At 33.2% G+C, this 22,857-nt stretch overlaps 1 protein-coding gene across 3 annotated transcripts; it reads right to left on the bottom strand.

Annotated features, from left to right (window-relative positions):
- Positions 1-805: 805 nt before the first annotated feature.
- On the bottom strand, positions 806-22,331 carry LOC133191192 (ras and EF-hand domain-containing protein homolog). 3 transcript variants are annotated; one of them, XM_061326921.1, is made up of 18 exons: positions 21,988-22,331; positions 17,474-17,855; positions 13,087-13,236; positions 12,286-12,376; positions 8,653-8,748; positions 7,322-7,515; positions 6,987-7,055; positions 6,814-6,901; positions 6,603-6,697; positions 6,342-6,493; positions 5,518-5,651; positions 5,211-5,381; positions 4,985-5,126; positions 4,786-4,867; positions 4,485-4,599; positions 4,166-4,285; positions 2,319-2,395; positions 806-1,546 (listed from the first exon to the last, which is right to left on the bottom strand). In XM_061326921.1, the coding sequence occupies exons 2-18, from the start codon at positions 17,806-17,808 to the stop codon at positions 1,450-1,452; spliced, it is 2,208 nt and encodes a 735-aa protein (XP_061182905.1). In that variant the 5' UTR covers positions 17,809-17,855; positions 21,988-22,331; the 3' UTR covers positions 806-1,449. The 3 variants fall into 3 exon arrangements, with proteins under 3 accessions (XP_061182905.1, XP_061182906.1, XP_061182904.1); XM_061326920.1 differs by lacking the exon at positions 806-1,546 and adding an exon at positions 1,647-1,940; XM_061326922.1 differs by lacking the exons at positions 17,474-17,855; positions 21,988-22,331 and adding an exon at positions 14,122-14,525 and having other exon boundaries at positions 1,459-1,733.
- Between the last annotated feature and the right edge of the window lie 526 nt (positions 22,332-22,857).

The following is a 22,857-nucleotide window of genomic DNA, read 5'->3' on the forward strand; positions in this document are numbered from 1 at the left end:
TCTTGCCATTTTGGGTGGCAAGACAATTCAGTCCAACGAACTTCGTACATGTCTTGTACATGCAGTTTTGTCATAGAAGTTGTAAATGATTATGTTAGGGAACACACGGTTAGTAATAGTTTGATATATATACAGAGAAATAAATCGAGAAAAGGCGTATTTTTTCTATGCAATAAAAATACACTTTTTTCAATGGGTGACACTGAAGCTCTCTGGTCGTTCACTCCAATTTTTCAGACCAGCGAGCTACAGATATGCAGCTACATCTTTATGAGACCAAAAAAAAAAATAGTGCCAGACTACATGTAACTACACCCAGGAAATTTTCATCTTATTTAGGGATTACACAATGGTGAATTCTTACATTTTCATTTGGGCCATTGATCCTAAAAGAGGGGGTAGAGATACTGTCCTTTGGAGAGATGTGATTTAGAAATCTTAATCTACAGGACTGTTCAAGATACGATGAATTCAGACAAGTTTCAATGCTACTTTTCCCCTTCGTATGTACTGATTTCATCGAGCATATATTTTATTAAACTACTTTGCTAAGATTACAACTATGAGTACATCTTGTAAAATATGGTTGAGGTTGAGGTGATTAACAAAACAGTTACTAGACATTTCAGTAATATGCACATGAACCCCCCCCCCCATTTTTTTTTCGATTTTGAGTTATGCTATACGATATCTAAAATATACTTCTAAAACAATTGTTATAATCAGTCAAGTAAACAAATAACTTGTATTTCGAAAATTTTATTTAAAAAAAAAAAATAACAAAAGCTGTGTATTCTTTAACAAGTAATTACCAGCATATAACAATAAATAAGACTAGATAGCAAGTATCATTCCGAGATGGAGAATTATTATAATATATTGTATAAATTATGATATGCTACATAAGTATTCAATTGTAAATTATCATTCGTTTGAATCATTTTAAAATGAGACATAAATGTCCAAAATTTGAAAACAAATGCCTTCAACAATAAAAATAATACAAATTATATGCTAAATCTATTCTACAATACATACTATAGTCAGTGTGTGCTGTTGGAATGCATGAAATGTCGAAAGCGAACACTACATTTCACGCAATCACAACATTAATTCTTCCGCGAACTGAATGAGTGCGCATAAAGTATTTATAAATGTTGTTATTGCACTATTACACTACATTATGAATTGGTACATGAAATATAACAAAATTTCTAACAAATGCAAAAATATGAGAGAGAAAAAAGATAAAATTCTTTCTACAAATACGATGTGAAACTGAGACTTAGTGGGTTTGTTATGGTTCATTTTAATATAATTAATGTAGTATAAAAGCGTTGCCCCTTTACATTAGGTATATTATAACAAATATAAGCTTAATTGCAGTGCATGAACCTTGAATGACCAAAAAGAAGAAATATATGTACATGGAAGTAATTATCGTTCACATTAAGATCCACAGCATGAAGATTTTTCCTTCACATTACCACTATGTAGCTGAAGGCCAGACGTTTTAACTTCTAAATCTTCATTCGATGCTAATAGTCTGCAAAAAATTTCAAAAAATTCCTTATTCCCAAGATCTAATACAAGACATCCCAACAGAGATATGAAGTTTAACAATTCAAGACGATCTCCCACAACAGTTCGTTTGTTTACTGGGATCATAGTTTGGGTCATGCAGTTGAAGCCCCGAGGCTTTCACTTCTAAATCTTCGTTAGAGCTGAGAAGTCTGAAATGGTTAAAAAATGACAAGGTGTAAAAAAGCAGAACGATTCCGTCATGGACTGTGCATAGAATGATCTCTTTACCATCGGGTTGTCTATGCATGTGTTTTATCTAAGAACCACAACAAGAGGTTGACTTTGTCTTTGTAGAGTTTGTCTTTAGTTGGAGCCCAGAGGTCACAAGTTCAAAATCCTCGCTTGCCATGAGAAGTCTGAAAAAGCAGATTTTGGTGGGAAGTAAGAAAAAGGGGACAAGCATGCATACAAAATACATTAAACAAGCAAGGGGCCACACAGGGGATAAAAAAAATAATAAAGCAAAAACAACCAATTCTAAAACAAGAATAGGTAAAGGACAAAAATATCAAGTAAGTTAATGGGAAAAATACATAGGAAAATGAAAATTAAATGTACAAGTATGTAAAATGTTGGAATAATTTTTTGCTAAACAAAGCTATGTAAATATGCCGACTCGGTTTTACAGCTATATACTGATACATGTGTCTAAAGGTGTAAAAAAGAAATCCAAGGGAACCAATGAAATGAAAAACAAAAGCATGCAAACTAAAGCAAAAATAAAATATCTTTACCTCGAAAGTTCTGTTACGGCATCCACAATATTTGATCCATCTTTTGCACTAGTTTCAATGAAAAGCCCCTCAAATTCCTGAAAATCAGAGTATGATCAATATCTTAATCAATAAAATTATTATGCCATGTATATCATAAATCAGTAATGGTTATAAAGAATTAGAAGGAAATCTGGGTAATAAGGAAACTTATGAATCCCATTGAAGGCTTTTCACTATGTTTCTTATACAGATTTAAAGAATTTCCGATATAAGAAAGCTAATCTCCAAATCCCAGTGATTTCCGTATAACCAAGTTTTACTGTAAGAAAACAGGGTGTACGAGGGTTATCCATAAAGCTCTTGGACAAAGGCGTTTTTGTCAAAATGAATGGTCCTAGATATACTTATTGTATACCAAAATATTTGTTATGATAATCCAAGTCAGAATAGTTTTTGTGTAAAAAATTGAAGTCTTTAAAGGTCGCAGACAGTGCGCGAGGCAAGGGTTAAAACGTTATAAACTTTTAAATATAAAGTTTTGGATTAAAATGATTATTTTCTTCATAAAACAAGCCTAAACTAAATAAAAATTAAATGTGCATTAAATAAAGCGGTTGTCATCATTTTTTGATATCTTGGACAGATAGTGAAAATATAAAAAACAAAAAAAGGTCAGAAATATGTTTCAAAAATCGACAGAAAAAACGACGTCGGTCATCCAAATGGTTCAGCGTCCAATCATAAAATTATGTTCGATATGGTTGAAACGACGTCAGAAACAAACTTATTATTCAAACAACTGGAAATTATTAGAATTTATCTAGTTTCTTGATTTGAAATTAGTATAATTGATTTTTCACTGGTGTGAACCATTTGAGAGACACTACAAGAACCCGAAAACTACTATTATATGATGAAAATAGGATACCTCAATTCACGACGTTTTATAAATCTAGCGAAACGTAGGACTGGATTGTGCACCTGTGTATATGTAGTGTTTATACTTATGACGCTCGTAAATTATCGTATATTGTTCTGAATTTTAAAAATAATTACTCACCATCATGGTCTTTATATAAATAGTATCGCACACACTTAGCATTGCAGCATATTAAAGAAAAAATAGCGAGTGTTCACTTATATAATTATATATTTACATTCAACATGTATTTTGCTTCTAAAGTGTGAGGAAATCTACGGCATTCAAAACACCATAACACGGACAGGGAGTCAAAAGGTTTAAGTATGCGTTTTATTTTGACGTAACAAACGTTGAACACCGTGGAAGTGCAACGTCATAAACGAAAATCAAAATTTATGCTCACATTGAACAAAAGCTGTTGCAACGGCTCTTCCATTAATTATAACTTACCCGAAGGATAATACAAGGATTTTGAAATATAAATCACATTTGCAGTCAAGACAAGGTGTTAAAAAAATGTAAATATAAGCATTACATCATTATTTTTTGAAATATATAGTCTCATAACTGCAACAGTGTGTGCAAACAAATTTTCATAACGCGCTAATGCGTGGTACTCAATTTGTTTGCACACACCGTTGCAGTTATGAGACTATATCTTTCAAAAAATAATGATTCAATGCTTATATATATATATATATATATATATATATATATATATATATATATATATATATATATATATATATATGATAAAAATTCAAAATCCATATTTTGGACGTTATTATCATGAAACTCGCTTAACATCAGTAAAACATTTACTAAATCATGCAAAATAATATCGTACAAATTAGGCACTGCGGTCATTATAAAGAAAATTTAAGCATTTGTCTACGAAGTTTATAGACAACCCTAGTATATGACCATCCAGGAACTTATATACCCTCGCTAATCTCTGCCCATCTTCAAACTTGACTACTTTTCTTCCCTGTTTTTCAGATTCGTCTCTCAGATCAGTTTTATTTCCACACAACATGATCGGCACCTTCTTTTGAGCACCCTCCTGTAAAAGTGTTAAATGAATGAATTGTTACTCAAATATTGGTAATTTGTACCATCATGGATTTTACATGTATATTTTTTTATCAAAAGATTTTTTTTTCTCTCTCTAAAATCCAGAATTATATGGAATAAATACACCATCACCTATTTTTGCATAGAAACTGAATAGATTCTCATCTCAGTAATCATAGAAGTCATACCTCAATTGAGTCTACCCATTCTCTGACACTCATAAATGATCTTTCATAGGAACAATCATATAACAGTAGTACTCCATCCGCCCTTCTGAAGTACGACTTGGCTATACTTCTAAACCTAGAAAAAATAAGGATATGGTAACATTATAAAAACAGAAAAAAATGATTGTAGTTGTATAAACTAAATAGAATTTTTTTTTTTAATTTTGGTTTTATTTGTTTGTATGGTTTTTTTTGTGTGTTTTTGTTTTTGGTTTTGCCTTGTTGTCATGTTTTCTGTATTCTTGGTTGTAGATAGAGTTACCTCTCTTGACCCGCTGTATCCCATAGTTGCAAAGCAATAGTTCTTCCATCAACTTCCAATAACTTTGTTTGAAAGTCAACCCCTAGAATACAAAAAATAATCATGCTATTATTTTTTTTATAAGATTATCTTTATTAATTAACTTATTTATTTATTTATTTGTATTTTGCGAGCTTTTTGGAGGATTCTTTAAGATTACCTAGTGTGGAGCTGAGGTTTGGTACAAATTTTCCTTTGCAGAGCCTCATGATGAAGCTAGATTTGCCGACTGCAGCATCACCTGCTAAAACTATTTTATACATTCTCTCTGGGTCACGAGAGGTTTTAGAAGAACCAATAGACTGAAAAGAGGAATTAAACATATGTATTGCAGACGTATAACATAAGTATATTTTCTGTTAGTTAATTTTTGTTCAAAACTTCACCTCCTGGCTTGTTGTCATGCGGCGCAGACGATTATTCCTGCTCTCTCGAGACCTGAGACTTGCGCGGGAAGACCTGATACTTGGAGTTCCAAGTCGAGTTTGTAACTGGAGTGATCGACTGTCATTTGGGACAATAGACTCTGCTTCGGTTTCGTCGTGAGATTCGGGTTCCTTTGTTAATTGAAAACAAAAATGCAAATTGTTTTGGTGATTATAAACGCATTTTGCATATTTTCTTCGTTAAAAAACAAATCAGTGAAAAAAATTTGTATCTCCTTTTTTCAATTTTTGTTCCATAAAAACGTACATCTGTTTCCTCTATGAGTCTGTTGGGCTGTATCTTTGGTGTGAACATACGATGTCTATATAGGTCATCATCATAGTGTGCCTCGGACTCTGTGTCTAAGTCATTGTGTTCTCTCAGTGTAGAATGTCCACTGTCTGTACAACATACAGATCAGGGTAAGTGTTCAGTTTAACAGCAACATTTATACCTTCAGAATACAGTTATCAGTATCATTTACGTAAATTCTAATACAAACTTTGAATAATCAGTTCATCTATGACTCAAAAAATGTCTTGGCAAACGAGGAAAAGGAAGGGTGCCAAAGAATATGGTTGTACTGTAACTACACACGTAAACAAGCACAATTGCCTTAATCATATTATACTATTGTGAAGTAACATGGAGTTTATGGGATATTGAATAAGTTTGAAAAAATTGTTAGAGGGTGAATATTTGTGAAAAACCACGTGATCGTTATAGAAAGCACGTGACACAGATGAACCGTTACCCATGTGTTCTGGATATACAAGGTAAAAAGCTGTGGATAGGCGAACAACTAGAAGAAAAGTGAACAACATGAAAGCTACAATACAGAAGCCTTTGAAGAATTTTAATATGTTGCTTTGGTATCAAAATTTACATTTGATCCTTTGTTTTAGATCTGGTTTCTAAAAATTAACAAACAATACATGAATCCCTTTATTCTCCAGAAATAAATTCATGAACATCCCTCTATCATTTAAATGCTCTCCATTTTCCAAAAAATTAGGAAGAAATAGGTAAATAATTACAACAATGAGTGTTAATGACATTAAGGGTTTTATAAGGGGTTACTATGTACTAACCCATGTCATCGCCAAGGTTATCCTCTTCGCACGTGTCGTCTCTAGGCAACCTGGCGGGAAGACGTCGTGGTGAGTAGTTATTGACGGAGAGTTGTCTCGATATGGGTTCTTCAATAACTGATGATGCAGGACTTAGATTACAGGATCTTACCCTAAAAATACACAGAAATCCTGACAGCTCTTTACATATACAATTGTGAGTTGATTAACATTTTAGATGTTCAGTACACTTCCGTCAGTGGGCTGACGACAAGAACTCACGATGGCGGTCCTGATCGGTTCCCGAGGAAGTATTCACTCATTACAGATCCTCGTCTGTCTTTTCCAAAGGTGTTCGGAGTCGAGCTGGAAGCACTCTAGATAGAAAAACAATCAAATGCTGGGTAAATGGTAATTACATGTAGAAGCGATTAATATTATATGTATTTTCTTAATCGGTTATGCCTGACATTTTCAATGATTTTAGGCTTACAGCAACAGATGTTCTTTGACTCTGTCGTCTGCTTTCGATGGCAAGTCTGAGATCATCATTGGTGTCATGAAGTTGTTTATTGGCGTCACTAGAAATAAAAATAATTCAAAAATAATACCTAATGTTGTCCCTATACCCATTCATCCTTTAAGTATAATAAGAAAAAAACCTACTGTAATAGATGAAGCTGTCGTGTTAAATTGTCTTGTTCCTTGATGTAGTCCATTACTGTTTCCTTCTCCCTGAAAAAAAGTTTTAAAAATGTTATTGTAATTTATAGATTCAGTAAAAAAGACGTCATTTATCACAGAGGACGATGCTTGTTATAACAACTTGAAAAGAAAGAGGACCAGCTTAAAGGTAAATATAAAAAAAACACATAGAAGAGAAACTGTATTCTTAACTCCCCTCCTTCTTTCATTTTATTCACTTTCAATAGTATACAGATGCAGATGTATTTTATTTACCATTTGCCTATAATCACTACGCTCATGGCAGGGGTACTTACATTGTCAGCTCTTGGCATTTGTCCTTATGTTGCTGCCTGACTGTTGCCAGTTCACTTCTGACCAAAGCCAGATTTGTATGTGCGTCTGTCAGTTCACTGCGAAGTCTTCTATTTTCCGATGTTAATTCGTCCAGTTTTATTTTAACATTATTTACTTGTTCCTCTAACTCGGAACCTCTCGGATCAGATTTGTCCTTAAATAAAACGAATGTATTTATTATTCTACACATACAGAAAAAGTAACTGTTGTAATTTTGTGTTAATTTCCTGTATCGTGTTAATCTTGTGTCTTTTTTTTTAGAGTACCTGTTGTAATTTTGTAAGATTTTTTGTTGTCTTTAATAGTATATATTAAGTCTTTAATTTCAGAGTACCTATTGTAATTTTGTAAGATTTCGTTGTAGTCTACAGTATAAGTCTTGTATTTTAGACTACCTGTTGTAATTTTGTAAGATTTTTTGTTGTCTTTAATAGTATTAGTCTTGTATTTTAGAGTACCTATTGTAATTTTGTAAGATTTCGTTGTAGTCTACAGTATAAGTCTTGTATTTTAGACTACCTGTTGTAATTTTGTAAGATTTTTTGTTGTCTTTAATAGTATTAGTCTTGTATTTTAGAGTGCCTATTGTAATTTTGTAAGATTTCGTTGTAGTGTACAGTATTAGTCTTGTATTTTAGAGTACCTGTTGTAATTTTGTAAGATTTCGTTGTAGTCTACAGTATTAGTCTTGTATTTTAGAGTACCTGTTGTAATTTTGTAAGATTTCGTTGTAGTCTACAGTATAAGTCTTGTATTTTAGACTACCTGTTGTAATTTTGTAAGATTTTTTGTTGTCTTTAATAGTATTAGTCTTGTATTTTAGAGTGCCTATTGTAATTTTGTAAGATTTCGTTGTAGTGTACAGTATTAGTCTTGTATTTTAGAGTACCTGTTGTAATTTTGTAAGATTTCGTTGTAGTCTACAGTATTAGCCTTGTATTTTAGAGTACCTGTTGTAATTTTGTAAGATTTCGTTGTAGTCTACAGTATTAGTCTTGTGTTTTAGAGTACTTGAAGATTTTTTGTAGTCTTTAGTATTAGCCTTGTATTTTAGAGTACCTGTTGTAATTTTGTAAGATTTCGTTGAAGTCTACAGTATTAGTCTTGTATTTTAGAGTACTTGAAGATTTTTTGTAGTCTTTAGTATTAGCCTTGTATTTTAGAGTACCTATTGTAATTTTGTAAGATTTCGTTGTAGTCTACAGTATTAGCCTTGCATTGTAGAGTACCTTTTGTAATTTTTGTAAGATTTTGTTGTAGTCTTTAGTGTTAGTTTTGTTTTTTACACTACCTGTTGTAATTTTGTGAGATTTTGTTGTAGTGTGTTTATCTCATTTTCCACCTCTTTCCTGAGCTCCGCTTTTTCGGTGGCAATTCTTTCTTCTTCCTGTAAAGCATATCGCAGACTAGTTGTAAATATTAAGCAACTATAGAAAACTATATATAACTATGCAGTAACTATAGAAAACTATATGCAATTATTTCCTACTTCGTAAACTTTAAATTTAAAAACAACTTTATTACCAATCAAATTACATGGTGTTATCTGGTTTTGGTCATTTTATTCTAACTTAGATACTTTGCATTTGCGACTTTTTTTAAAAACAGCATCAGCCTGGCAAAGAATTTTAATGTTAGCCGTAATCCTATTGAAGATTGTATACCGTAGGCCCAATTAAATCAAGTTATTATTATTTAATAAGATGGCAATTTTGTGAAAGATTCAAGGTGGCAAAAAAAATTAAAATTTTAGTGAACAACATGGGGAAAGTTTGTGAAAATCATTATTGAAGTTTAAGTTGCACAAAAGATACTTTTTTTAAATTTTATCATATGCATGTAATTTATAAATGTAAATTCAGTACGAATGTCTTCTTTTACGTTCTGATATAAAACAACTCAACCGATAATGTATTGCATGAACAAATGAGTACAATATTATAAATATATTTGGGGAAAATTTTGACTACATATAATTACTTTTTTTTAACATACACTATATTAAAAATCAATTTAGCTATCATTCGTTGAATCTTCTACATTTTATAAGCGACATGTTCATTGAAGTCTGAAATACAGAGCTTCCAATAAATGTAATTTAAAAATCCATAGGTGTAATATTGGTGTAACAATATTCAACGTTATCATTTGTTTTCAAAAAGTGAAAACTGATTTCAAAAAGACAGAATAGTTTAATTAAGAAGTATAAGCTTTAAGTGTTTCAATCTTGTTCATAAATTATTTTTCATACAAAGTAAAGATAAACAATCTTTTGTACTCAATTCAAAGATTAAGAAAGAAGTTTTAACATATTAAGTAAACAGCAGAGACTACGTTTTCCTCGCTCGCCAAAAATCAATTTTCAAAGAATTTAATGCATACACGCATTTCTGTCTCTTTTTTTCTCTCGATCTAATAGGTTTAGAAATATAAGGTTATATGATTCACACGAAATCTGTTGCCATGCTGCTGTTTAAATGTTACATTGTGTGCTCCAGAACATCAACAGTATTAAACAATTACTTTGAGCACAATGTTTCCAGCGCATCGATCAACCTATGGCGTTAATACTTATTTTTTGCTCATGGGGCTTTATAAAATGTAAATAATCAAACGTTGTTGAGAGGAAATCCGTGGGCGTTACATGGTCGTTGACTTTCTAGTGTCTTAACCGAAAAAAGTATCCAAATACTATACTTGAGATTTCAGTGTTATTGTGTACGCGGTCATAATACTTGCAACACAGATTTTCTTTATATCAATTAACCTATGTATTGCAGAAGACCTCCATTCTAATAATTGAATGATTGCAATTTTTGAAAATTCTCCACAGATAAAGGCCATTTCCATTAACCTTGCCAAAATATAAAAGGACTCTGTAGTATGTCCTTATTAACGGCTACCATACTTGTAGATAGTGCAGTCATTTGTCTCTGGTACCATACTTGTAGTTAGTTCAGTCATTTGTCTCTGGTACCATACTTGTAGTTAGTGCGGTCATTTGTCTCTGGTACCATACTTGTAGTTAGTGCAGTCGTTTGTCTCTGGTACCATACTTGTAGTTAGTGCGGTCATTTGTCTCTGGTACCATACTTGTAGTTAGTGCGGTCATTTGTCTCTGGTACCATACTTGTAGTTAGTGCGGTCATTTGTCTCTGGTACCATACTTGTAGTTAGTGCAGTCATTTGTCTCTGGTACCATACTAACTACTCTGGTACCATACTTGTAGTTAGTGCGGTCATTTGTCTCTGGTACCATACTTGTAGTTTGTGTAGTCATTTGTCTCTGGTATCATACTTGTAGTTAGTGCGGTCATTTGTCTCTGGTACCATACTTGTAGTTAGTGAGGTCATTTGTCTCTGGTACCATACTTGTAGTTAGTGCGGTCATTTGTCTCTGGTACCATACTTGTAGTTAGTGCGGTCATTTGTCTCTGGTACCATACTTGTAGTTAGTGCAGTCATTTGTCTCTGGTACCATACTTGTAGTTAGTTGTCTCTGGTACCATACTTGTAGTTAGTGCAGTCATTTGTCTCTGGTACCATACTTGTAGTTAGTGCGGTCATTTGTCTCTGGTACCATACTTGTAGTTAGTGCGGTCATTTGTTTCTGGTACCATACTTGTAGTTAGTGCGGTCATTTGTCTCTGGTACCATACTTGTAGTTAGTGCGGTCATTTGTCTCTGGTACCATACTTGTAGTTAGTGCAGTCATTTGTCTCTGGTACCATACTTGTAGTTAGTGCGGTCATTTGTCTCTGGTACCATACATGTAGTTAGTGCGGTCATTTATTTGTCTCTGGTACCATACTTGTAGTTAGTGCAGTCATTTGTCTCTGGTACCATACTTGTAGTTAGTGTAGTCATTTGTCTCTGGTACCATACTTGTAGTTAGTGCAGTCATTTGTCTCTGGTACCATACTAACTACTCTGGTACCATACTTGTAGTTAGTGCAGTCATTTGTCTCTGGTATCATACTTGTAGTTAGTGTAGTCATTTGTCTCTGGTACCATACTTGTAGTTAGTGCGGTCATTTGTCTCTGGTACCATACTTGTAGTTAGTGCGGTCATTTGTCTCTGGTACCATACTTGTAGTTAGTGCGGTCATTTGTTTCTGGTACCATACTTGTAGTTAGTGCGGTCATTTGTCTCTGGTACCATACTTGTAGTTAGTGCAGTCATTTGTCTCTGGTACCATACTTGTAGTTAGTGCAGTCATTTGTCTCTGGTACCATACTTGTAGTTAGTGCGGTCATTTGTCTCTGGTACCATACTTGTAGTTAGTGCAGTCATTTGTCTCTGGTACCATACTTGTAGTTAGTGCGGTCATTTATTTGTCTCTGGTACCATACTTGTAGTTAGTGCAGTCATTTGTCTTTGGTACCATACTTGTAGTTAGTGTAGTCATTTGTCTCTGGTACCATACTTGTAGTTAGTGCGGTCATTTGTCTCTGGTACCATACTAACTACTCTGGTACCATACTTGTAGTTAGTGCAGTCATTTGTCTCTGGTACCATACTTGTAGTTAGTGTAGTCATTTGTCTCTGGTACCATACTTGTAGTTAGTGCGGTCATTTGTCTCTGGTACCATACTTGTAGTTAGTGCGGTCATTTGTCTCTGGTACCATACTTGTAGTTAGTGCAGTCATTTGTCTCTGGTACCATACTTGTAGTTAGTGTAGTCATTTGTCTCTGGTACCATACTTGTAGTTAGTGCAGTCATTTGTCTCTGGTCTTAAGTCATAAATAACAACCAAAAGAATAAAATATCTTCGTGGAGGGAAACATTGTCCTTACGTTTGACACACTGAGGGCCCCCGTCTTATTTACGAGTTTAATATAGCTCAATGATGATTTTTTTTTCAAACTTTGAACTCATTCTCTAACTTTGAATTGATTTATTTAGGGAGGGGGGTCTTTACCTTTGCTTTGAAAGCCTCCTCCAATTTCTGAATCTCTTTGTCCATTTCATCTTCCAATTCTCGAAGATGTCTTTCATGTTGCTCTTTTTCTCTGTAAATATAAACATGGGTTAGGATTAGACATAGAAATTTAGTTTAAATTTAAAGATATGATTTACTTTGCAGGATTGAAACTTGGCTGCCTTTAATGACCCTTTGATTTGTTTCAGTTTTATTACTTAATTTTGTGTGAAAGTATTTTTCCAAAGATTCAGAATTTGGGTACTAAAAACAAAAATATCCCAAGGCCTCGGAAGGTTAAACCACATGCCTAATCAATGAACTGCGAAGTAAAATCTTTCATTTTGGGTTGAGGGAAGATATTGCCTTTTCGGTCAGTGTTTTACCATTCCGTTTTCACAAATTCAATCTTTGTTTTCAAATGTAAAATATATCAAAATCCCAATAGAAATCAACAGGACATCACACTAGCACCTGTTGCGGGTAAAGAAAAATAGGAATCAGAGAATTCAGAGTACTCATTGTTCTTAAAAGACCAAACAGAATTCATGAAATTTTGCATTCAATGAAGATGTTCTTTTGAGAGTCGTATTGGTATATGAAGTTGTGATCATTGATGAAAAACAGCCTGATTTACAAATTCTGCCAATCAAATCATATACAATATTGAAAAAAGTATAATGATAGTTGCGCATGAAATGACTTTGGACGACTTCGACAAAATTTCGTTTTTCGGTCAAATACTAAAAAATAGTATGAAAGAGTTGGTCTATTCTCACAATATGTCAAAGTCAAAGTCACCTTTTGAAGGACTTCTCAAGTCGTTCATTTTCCACCTGGTAGAATCGGACGTCTTTAAGCACGCCGAGGATAATGGATTCAAAGTTCTGTAGCAGGTCTGAGTTATCCGACGCATGAAGTTGTTGGTACAGCTCACAAACCTGCTCTTGGCTGAAATATTGGAGAGCAATACTGATTCTTAAAACATTTTTTCATACAGATAGCATCTGCTAAGTGTGTTAAAAGTGTTTTCCTTGGTCAGAAAGCGTTTCAAGAGAAATCTTTCTGTCTTGTTTCATGAATATTTATCATAATAAATGGAATTTCACTTGCCTAAAAATCGTACACACTATTGGAGAGTGAATATGGAGATTTTGGTTTAATGTTCATGTTTCTTTTTTTTTTTTATTATTAACATGTAGTAAAAAAAATACTTTTTATACAATATTTGACCTTAACTGCACTGGTATAAATTTCATTCTACTAAAAGCGTATTACGATGTTCACTGAAGGTTCATATAACCTTATTTATCCGTGACTCTTGTTGGTGAATTAATGTGATTTAACGCTTAAAGCACAATAATCCCTTTATAAGAAATCATGCTACATAATTTAATATGTCACTGGGTGTGTTTTTAAATTTATTTCTTTTTATTTAATTCATTCATTTTTTTCTAAATTCGTGAGTTTCAGATCATATACCTTTTCAATTGAGAACAAAGTCTATTTTAAACTGCATTAATTATTTGCACAACATTGCAAGTACTTGAATTACAATTATCATGTTTTATCTACATCCAATGTATTAAAAATGTAAAACATGATATAATCATAAGCAATGCTACCAAGTGCATTCGTCCTATTGAAACAGTTACTTGTAATGCATTAAGCTTTGTGCAATTATATTCATTGTTTTTTTTTTTTTTTTTTTTTTTTTTTTATAATAAATGTAAATAACACTTCAATTTTGAAGGAAAAAAATAGGATGTTATTGCCAATCTACTGATACAGATTAGACGCATGTTAAAAGAGATATTTTCAATGAAAGAAACCAACCATTCAGTCGACAAAAAACTAAAATCCGATGCAAGGTTCTTAAAAGGATGTCTAAATTTTCCGGACATATCAGCCATGCGGTGAGTTGGTGTGCTGTTCGTGCTAGGAGATTCACAAATTAGGTCTTTTTTGCTAATTATCCCATCTCCGTCCGTGTCTACTGCGGTAAATATAATATCCAGCTCCTCGCTTGATAAGTTCATTTTTTCGGCGATTTCGTGGAAGGATTCCCGGGTATAAGATTCGTTGCCGTCCAGTCCGTACGCTGTAAAATCACTAGACATTTGGAGCATTACGGCCGGCTTACTTAAATCTGAAATTCTTTTAATTATTAACTCTTTAAATCTCAGTGTCTTTGAAGATATTTTTAAATCCTCAGTCTCATTTGGATTTGTACATAATATTCCTCGTTGAATTTTCGTCCTCTGCTCCAAATTCTCTTTCTTCGATATTCAGTGAAGTCAAAATCCAGTCTATAGATGCATCTCTCATATTTGTTACTTCGATCTTCAATATACTTAGGATCTTAACCTTATCTCATCCAACAGAACCATTATTAGTTCATTAAAGATCATCACAGTCCGCTACCACATAGCTAAATATTTACATACAGGTAAAAAAAAAAATATCGCACTGTCATTAAAGGTGTATTTCAAATTTATCCTTTGGCGTCCAGCAAAACGGATGAAACCCGGACCTAGGCAAGAATCGAGTGTCTTTGGACGTTTATGATGATAAAATCGTTTTAACCTGTCGAACTGTTTAACATGTGGGAGTCATTATTCCTTTGCCACGTAGGTAAATATTAAATTGCCGAACTTTTCAACAGGTGAGGAAACATAGGTACACCACTGTTTGTCACCATGCTTCGGTACTTTTCTTTTTTTACCGTAACAAGGATCCTAAACTGATGTTTGACACGAGTAATACTTAATCGACGGGTGGAAACACGGATGACAGATTTGCTAATTGCTTGAGTAATTAAACAAACTTTTAACACTTGCTTGTGCAGACTATAATCTGTTAGCGTCTGCACTTAATTTGGATCAGTCTTGCAAAATGACTCAACTTGAATTGCCTTTTACTTGCTCAGGGCTTCTTAAAATTTAAAAAATTCTAAAAAGTCAGATTGAGTAAATCGGGAACAGATCCGATGTGCTTAAACACTGAAAAAGTCATTACATGTTATATTTATCCCCCAATACTGTACGTTAAGATTGGCCTTTGTGTAACGGTCAACTTAAATAAACATATGTCCTGACAAATCCTCCTTACGCGCTTTATGAAATTTAAAAAGTTGACAAAACTTATTTAAAAAGTTCAGCGACGATAATAGGTAGTTTTGATCCGGCCAATTAGAGATTTACTCTACAATAGCACTTCTGTTATTGGTGCTATTACTTAAACTCCTTCAATCACAAAGCTGGGAGTTTTGGATGTCAGTTGAATTTTTATGGGAAATACAAACAAATGTCAAGTCCTTTTTATTGTAATGAACTTTTAAGATAAATAGTAGAATAATTTGTTAGTGATTTGTCGTAGTGAATGATATAGGTATGTTGAAACCTGCTGACCATCTATTTTACTTGACATTGTGAACTTGAATGGATCTGTAGGTACTGTGAGCACTGAGCTCACAAAATGATCCCCTCCCCCGCTCCCATGAGTATATTTGCAAAGTCCGTGTTTTCTATGGGAAACCCCAACTATCTGTCCGATCGTAATGTAAAATAGGAGGTGCTCAATGACACTATGTAATAAACATTCTATGAGAGTTTCTTCAAATTTTATTCAGTAGTATAGGAGAGGAGGAAATGCGGATAAAAGATGGGTACCCCCCAATATATAGAAAGAATGGCAGTGTCCATGTTTTGTTATGGGAAACCCCATATAATTTAAAAAAAAATAGAGGTGCACAATGGCACAATGTAATAAAGATTCAGTGAAAGTTTCATAAAATTTTATTCAGTGATATAAGAGAAGTTGCGGAAAAGAGATGGGTATCCCCAAGTGTTACAGGACGTGCGGACGACGGAAGGTCCTACGGACGAACACCCCCATCACTATATAACCCCACTTTTCAAGCGAAGGGTATAATAAGGCTTTATATATATGAATTCAAGTATTTTTCATCCTCCATAATGAACTCTAAGAATTTACAAAAGTTTGGTTATTAACAACAATCCGGTTGTGATTTTTTTTTCTTTAACAATATTTTATGCACAGAAGTGAGTGGGATTGGGCAGCAGCCTCAGCCTATTTTAGCCCTCTCCCTGTTTGTGAAATATATCACGTTATTTGGGAAAACGTCTATGTTTTTTCTGATGTTAATTTTAGCAATTCATAATGTAGTCTTCCGTGATTACAATAAGTAAAATACATGTAAGTATATGAATTATAGATCCACTGAAATGTTACTTATAAGAACATATAAATATAAACAGAATTCATAGTTCTCTACATAAAAGTACCTTGGTTGTCCCTCTAGCAAATAGAAATTGGAAACGTACAATGAAGAACTAGTTGTAGTAGATTATATCTATTAATTACAGACCTAACTGTCATTGACACGGATACTTCTGGATTGTTATCAGTAATGAATGGTATCGAACAGCAAATCATACCCTTAAGCATTAGCTGACAAAATCTTCTTATGAAAGAAAAGAAGATTTGTGGGTGGAAAGATGAAGAGATCATCTCGAAGCGGATCAACAGAGCGACTGATATTGTAGACAACACTTCATTCAACACGTTAATCCAAGATCAGGTTAATTCTGTTTATGTACACGCTATTGCTATTATACTTATTATTTTTCAGAAAAAAAATTATCAATAGAAATATCGAACGTACTGAACATGACAATACAAGAAATCCCAAGTGGATTTTTTTTTTAAATTTCAGAATTCCAATACGTACGTTAAAAAATAGCAAACCTAATTGATGTATCATGTGAAAATTGTAACCCTATAATTTGTGAACATGTTATTTCTCATTGGCTCTGACAAATGAAGAATACAGACATCAACCCATAGTTGAAATAGAAACCAGCTAAATGCAAAAATCAATTTGTTATGACTTACAGGAAATAAGTTGTTCTTATTCATTTAATATTCATATAATCATTTATTTAAATTGATAATTAGTTTCTTTCCTTATTTGGGTTTTTCATTCATTTCTTTATTAATGATTTCATTCTTTCATTATGTTTACACATTTATTAAAGGAATTTAAATAAAACATTTGATAATATATTGACAGCATAGGGCTTTTATTTGAATGTTTTGTTATCAAGAACAATGGCGTTCCTCCTATAAAAATCATAACATATATTTTCAAAAAAGACTATCTTACCATGATAACGCCTTCAGCCCATCGTCCAGGGACCCCACAAAATCATCAAACACTGCATCATCCACCGAGCTATTCTGCGTCACGCCTTCCTCTGAATTCTTGTTAGAAAGGCGACGCTTCTTTACATTGTTGTAAATCTCTTTGAAACCTCTTCTGAATTCATCAACACTGATGTGACCATCTTGATCTTTATCGAGTTCTAGAAATATTTCGTGGAGATCTTCGGCAGGAAGTTCTTTGCAAATCTGTGCAAGTTCTGCTTCATCAACGTAGCCAGACCCATCTAGATCACATATTTGAAAAAGTTGGTCGGCGGCATCAAAGTCTTGGCTCATAACGTCACAGCAAGATTATGTCAAAATATTCATCTTGCAAAAAAAATCTGTAGAAAAAATTCAAACATTTTACATACGTTAGCAATAATTATTCACGAGGTGTATTTTAATTACTGAGTATATTTCTTTAAATACATTTAGTACACATTACAACGCTTCTATACAGATACACAAGCATGTATATATATTTCACAAGTCATTTATTTTATATCTACGTGTGACACAACTTCTTCAAAGGAAACTCACACATATGCACGTATTTGATTGCAAGTTTTCAAGGCAGAGGTGGGGGTATGCATGGAATGAAGGGGTAACAAATTATGACAAGTTTTAACAACAGCTTCTTTGGCCTTAAGTGTCATCTGATTATTAGGCAGTCAAGTTTCCAGATATACTTCCAAAAGCGTACAACAATATCTAAGTGAAATAATTCAATATTTACCATATTCAGTTCTTCTCCTTCGCAGATTAAGTAAATCAGTATTAAACAAGATTGAAAAATCTATCGATCTTAAGTAATTTTACACACCAATTATCATTGATGTTTCAATATCATCTCAGTTTGCACTTTTTGTAAGCAAAAGACTAGTCTGACCATAATTATGAGCCCTAGCACAATTGCACATCCAAAACTTCTGAGAGTTTGTAGCTTTGCGTTGGAATTGTGGCGCGACTGTGCTTGCTAAACAGTACTAGTTTCAAGCTAATATAGGTACGCGTAAAGCGCTTTCATTCCATGCTAAATGCCACTTATCCTGTGAAGGTACATGTACTTGTACGTTACCCAGTCTGTACAAGTGCTTGCTTCAGCTATGAAAATCAATGCAATTGACTTTTTTATTGACTTTTGTTAATGGAAAACAACTATGAGATTCGTACGTAGATACAAAAATAAATCCACTTTCCTTTATCTAAATTACCGATATTTAAGTACCCTAAACGTTATTGTATTGATAGGTAAAATGTTGCTTTCTTCGTGTTTTCTATTTGAATTATTTTCATTATACTACTACACCGACCACTGTGAATTTCTGGACTTCTGATAAGAATAATAGGGGCAAAACACGCACCCCTAGAAACACCAGAGGTGGGCTCCGGTGCCTAGGAATAAACATCCCCTGTCGACTGTTCACACCTGCCCCGAACTCTCTGTATTGATCAAGTAAAGTAATCTAGCCGTAGTCAAAATAAGTATAAATATAATGGTCTAATGATTGGTTTGAAATATTTCAGCCAAAATTCGGCCAAAGGATAGATTGTATTTGCAGTTAAGGTCATTATAATGAGCATAAAATTTGAAAAATCGAGACAGTTGAAAGCCCTGTAATATCACCTCATTTGTCAGTAGCCTTCTCGGTTAAAACACTATATACAGGAGATACTGGAATATCATAAATATGGGAAGTGGAAAGACGTTTTGGACCATCAAACCATTTTTGCATTGAAACTGTGATAGCATTGATTATAAGTATTTTGATTTTGGAGTAAACAATTAAAATAAATCAATTACTAAGAACTAAAGTTTTAGATATTACCAAACAGGATTCCATACTATAAGTTATTTAAACATATAATTTATTGATTAAAATCGTTGAATGTAATCGTAGTGTAATATAGGGTATACATTGTCTACTGGTTTCCATTTTGGTTGATGGATTTATTTGTCAAAGGTGAAATCTTACAGGATTTAGTAGTATTGAAGTGTTCGGAATTCATTCTTGTTTTTATGTGTTGTAAAAATCTAGTATGAATTCTTTTGGATTTTGCTGACATCGACAGAAAAGAGTACTTAATAATAGCTGCATATTTATTTGAATACTGAATACCATTAGTGGTGGTACTACAAATCCGATAAGATCAGGGTTTTGTGAGTTGTATTTGTCTGTGATCTCTGATTGAATTTTCTGAACTTAGTGTTTTGCACTGATAAATATGATTAATATTGATCTATGTGTTTAAATTTGATAGAGTATTGATTTTAAGTTATATTTGTAAAAAATCTGATAAATGATTGAATTTTATTGTTTTATCTTAATTCATTTATTCCATTTCAAGCAATTTAATTATTGTTTGTGTTAACGAAATATTAAAATTGATTTATTTCCGTTTGATGTAGGTTTATTTATGTTCTGTTTGTGTGTGTTTAAGAGCCTATTTATTTGTTTGTGTACAATAAGTTTCATCTATTAAGATAATTTGTGTCGTCAACTGAAAACCGTAATAGAACTATTACAGACATTCAGAAAATTTAAATCAAGTCGGAGCTGAATTCTCATCCTTCGAAATATTTTATAATGGTTTGCATTACAAGCGTATCAAAAATTCACATGTCCCCACAGCTGCTGCAATAAAGGTGACTCATTTTCATTGATCATTGAAGTTCAAACAGGATATATGATATTATGATATGCGGAAGACGGTCTCTCTCATCTTTTTTCCCCAATGTTTATCGATAAAGTTTGTTTCATACCATTAACTGAAATATTGAAATCTTACACAATTTTTTAATTTAGGTTGGAAAATTGATCACTTTACGTCTTTTTTTTTCAGTTGCAAAGTTAGACATATTATTGTTAAACTTCACGCTTATGACAATAGTTATACATTGTATTTGTAGTCCATGATTAAGTAAGATTCAGTAATATAGAGAGGGTGCCAGAATTTAATCTGTAAAAAATGGTACCGTATAATTTGGTATGATAGAAAGAGACAAAGAGAAAAGTGCTGAAAGGATAGTTCTGTAGAGAGATCATGTACAAGTTAATAAAAAAGGATCATTGTCTTTATTCAAACAGGTGTTACGGTTTTCAAAACTGATCACCGAGACAGAAATGAACCCCAGAATTCATGGAGAGTCCCAGTATGTTTTTCCCTTATTGCCATGTCCTGAAAAGAAAGTCCAAGGTGATACACATGGTAAGAAAAACGTATCTGTGTGATAATGGTTTCACTCACCAAGCATAAATTGTTGGAAATTAATCATCAGCTTTTGCAAAAACGTGACGTGAATCTTAACGAGAAAACGGCTGAGGAAGGGTGTGCTATATGTGGATGAAAACGTCGGGGTCAAAATAAACTTTTGTATGTAAAAGATTTTATTTTTATTTTCGCAATCAACTTTTCCCATAAACTTATCAAAATTGATCACAATAACCCACTAATACTTGACAAATAAGCGAACTTGTCTCTTGGTTGCCCGAATGAGTGGCAATTAGGTTGGACATCTTTATAACAAAGTCAGACATGGAACACAATATTGGAATCCATTGTCGTCAATTATTTTATCTGCCTAAACGTCGATACATTTATTAATTTTCCGACATCGGGTGAAGTGACGTCTTTATACTTTATCTCTCTTTCATGTGTATAATGCATTTGTTAAATGAACACGATATTAAGTTTATTTCCAAGAGTGTCAGGATTTCTGAATATCAGATTTATCAAATGAATAGGAAAGAGTGAAATACAATGTAGTGTCCGAACATATCTATAGTTTAAAAATCTTCAAGAAATTCAAAGAAATAGCTTAAAAAGTCGACCAACTAACACCTACTGCAGTTGATTCTGACCATGTTTGAAAGACGGCATTGCGTTTTTCTTAGGGCATTTCTTAATCACTTTTAGCAACGAATTCAATGTTAAAATATCAATTAAAAAAAAATCGTGAGGTTATTACATGTAGTAATAAATGACATGGAGTGACGCGGTTTATCGGGGGAAAAGGTAGATGACGTCAGAATAGGTCAATAGTCTTAAAAGGGAGACAGGTAGAATGATAAACATCAATCTAAAAAGATGAGTATCATTTGCTGAATGGCCAATGATGTACCTGCTGAGGCTTTTCTTGATACAATGTGTCGAAGTAGGATGAATTACACTTATAGAGATTCCATTAATTTTAAAATCATAATTAAGAAAAGTGATGCACCACTCCAAAAAAGCAGAAAGCTTTCACAAACATTTATTCAATATCGTCAAGAACATTTCACTAGCATTTCGGAATAATTTGACTTTTAATTTGCTATAACAAATTATTAGAGATGCATGCCGGTTGATTGAGTTTCTATCACTGCTGCTATCAAATCATGCATGTTGTAGAGTTCTATGACAAACTCTAGACCCAGTCACCATGAGAAACCCGCCACCTTGACGATCATGACCATAAAAGTAAATACATACGTGTAATATATCAGTTTTATCAATGTACTATTCGGCAGTAGTTTTAACGGTCCCTGATAAAAGGCAGTTGCAGAAATTCACAAATCAGCTCTATCCGGACAGGTGAATACAGACAGCAAGGTTTCACTGTTCACAAGTTATCTGTCCACGTATCGAGGTATATAACTGAGATAGGGGCGTTTCTCACCTGGCAAACGGAGAAACTGCTATCAAACTTAATGTACTCATACTAAACAGTGAAAGGATCGATGGAAGGTTGTCTATCACGTGACATGTTTGATAAAAAGATGTGATCACGTGGTTAAGACTAACAGAAAACGGCAACATATGGAGAAAAAGATCTAAAGGCTACAAAGATTGATTTATTTTAATATATGAATCTTTGTACATACTGTACGCATCTATTGCAAATGTATCAGGGTTTTATATTATACACACTATTTCGAATGAGGTCGAGATGTGAAACTGTATAATTAACACAGATCGATTTGAAGTAGGATGTTGACTTTTTAAAAACCTACACAGATTGATAAACAGTTCGTCTTAATATAGAAGAAAAAAGACAGCTTTACATGTACGTGTCTCGAGATAAGCTACAATGGATATCTAGTGGGAGGAAACCCGATGCATTATTATGTGTTGCGTTTTGCAATGAAACGACACATGTTTCTTTTAACTGACAAAATTTAACGAATAAAATAAACAGAATATTTCCCCTTTGTGTCTTTTAGTTTAGAGACCCCTAAACTGAAGAAAAATATACATATAAACATCATGAAGAGAAATGTTCCAACAATAAATAATATAATAATAATATTGAATTCGTTATCGATCTTCTAAAGTGTGAGCTGTGAATCGATGCACAACATC

Source organism: Saccostrea echinata, unplaced genomic scaffold, assembly GCF_033153115.1.
Source record: "Saccostrea echinata isolate AGI-Se365-2 ecotype Australia unplaced genomic scaffold, CSIRO_AGI_Sech_v1 ptg000023l, whole genome shotgun sequence".
Taxonomy (NCBI): Eukaryota; Metazoa; Mollusca; class Bivalvia; order Ostreida; family Ostreidae; genus Saccostrea; species Saccostrea echinata.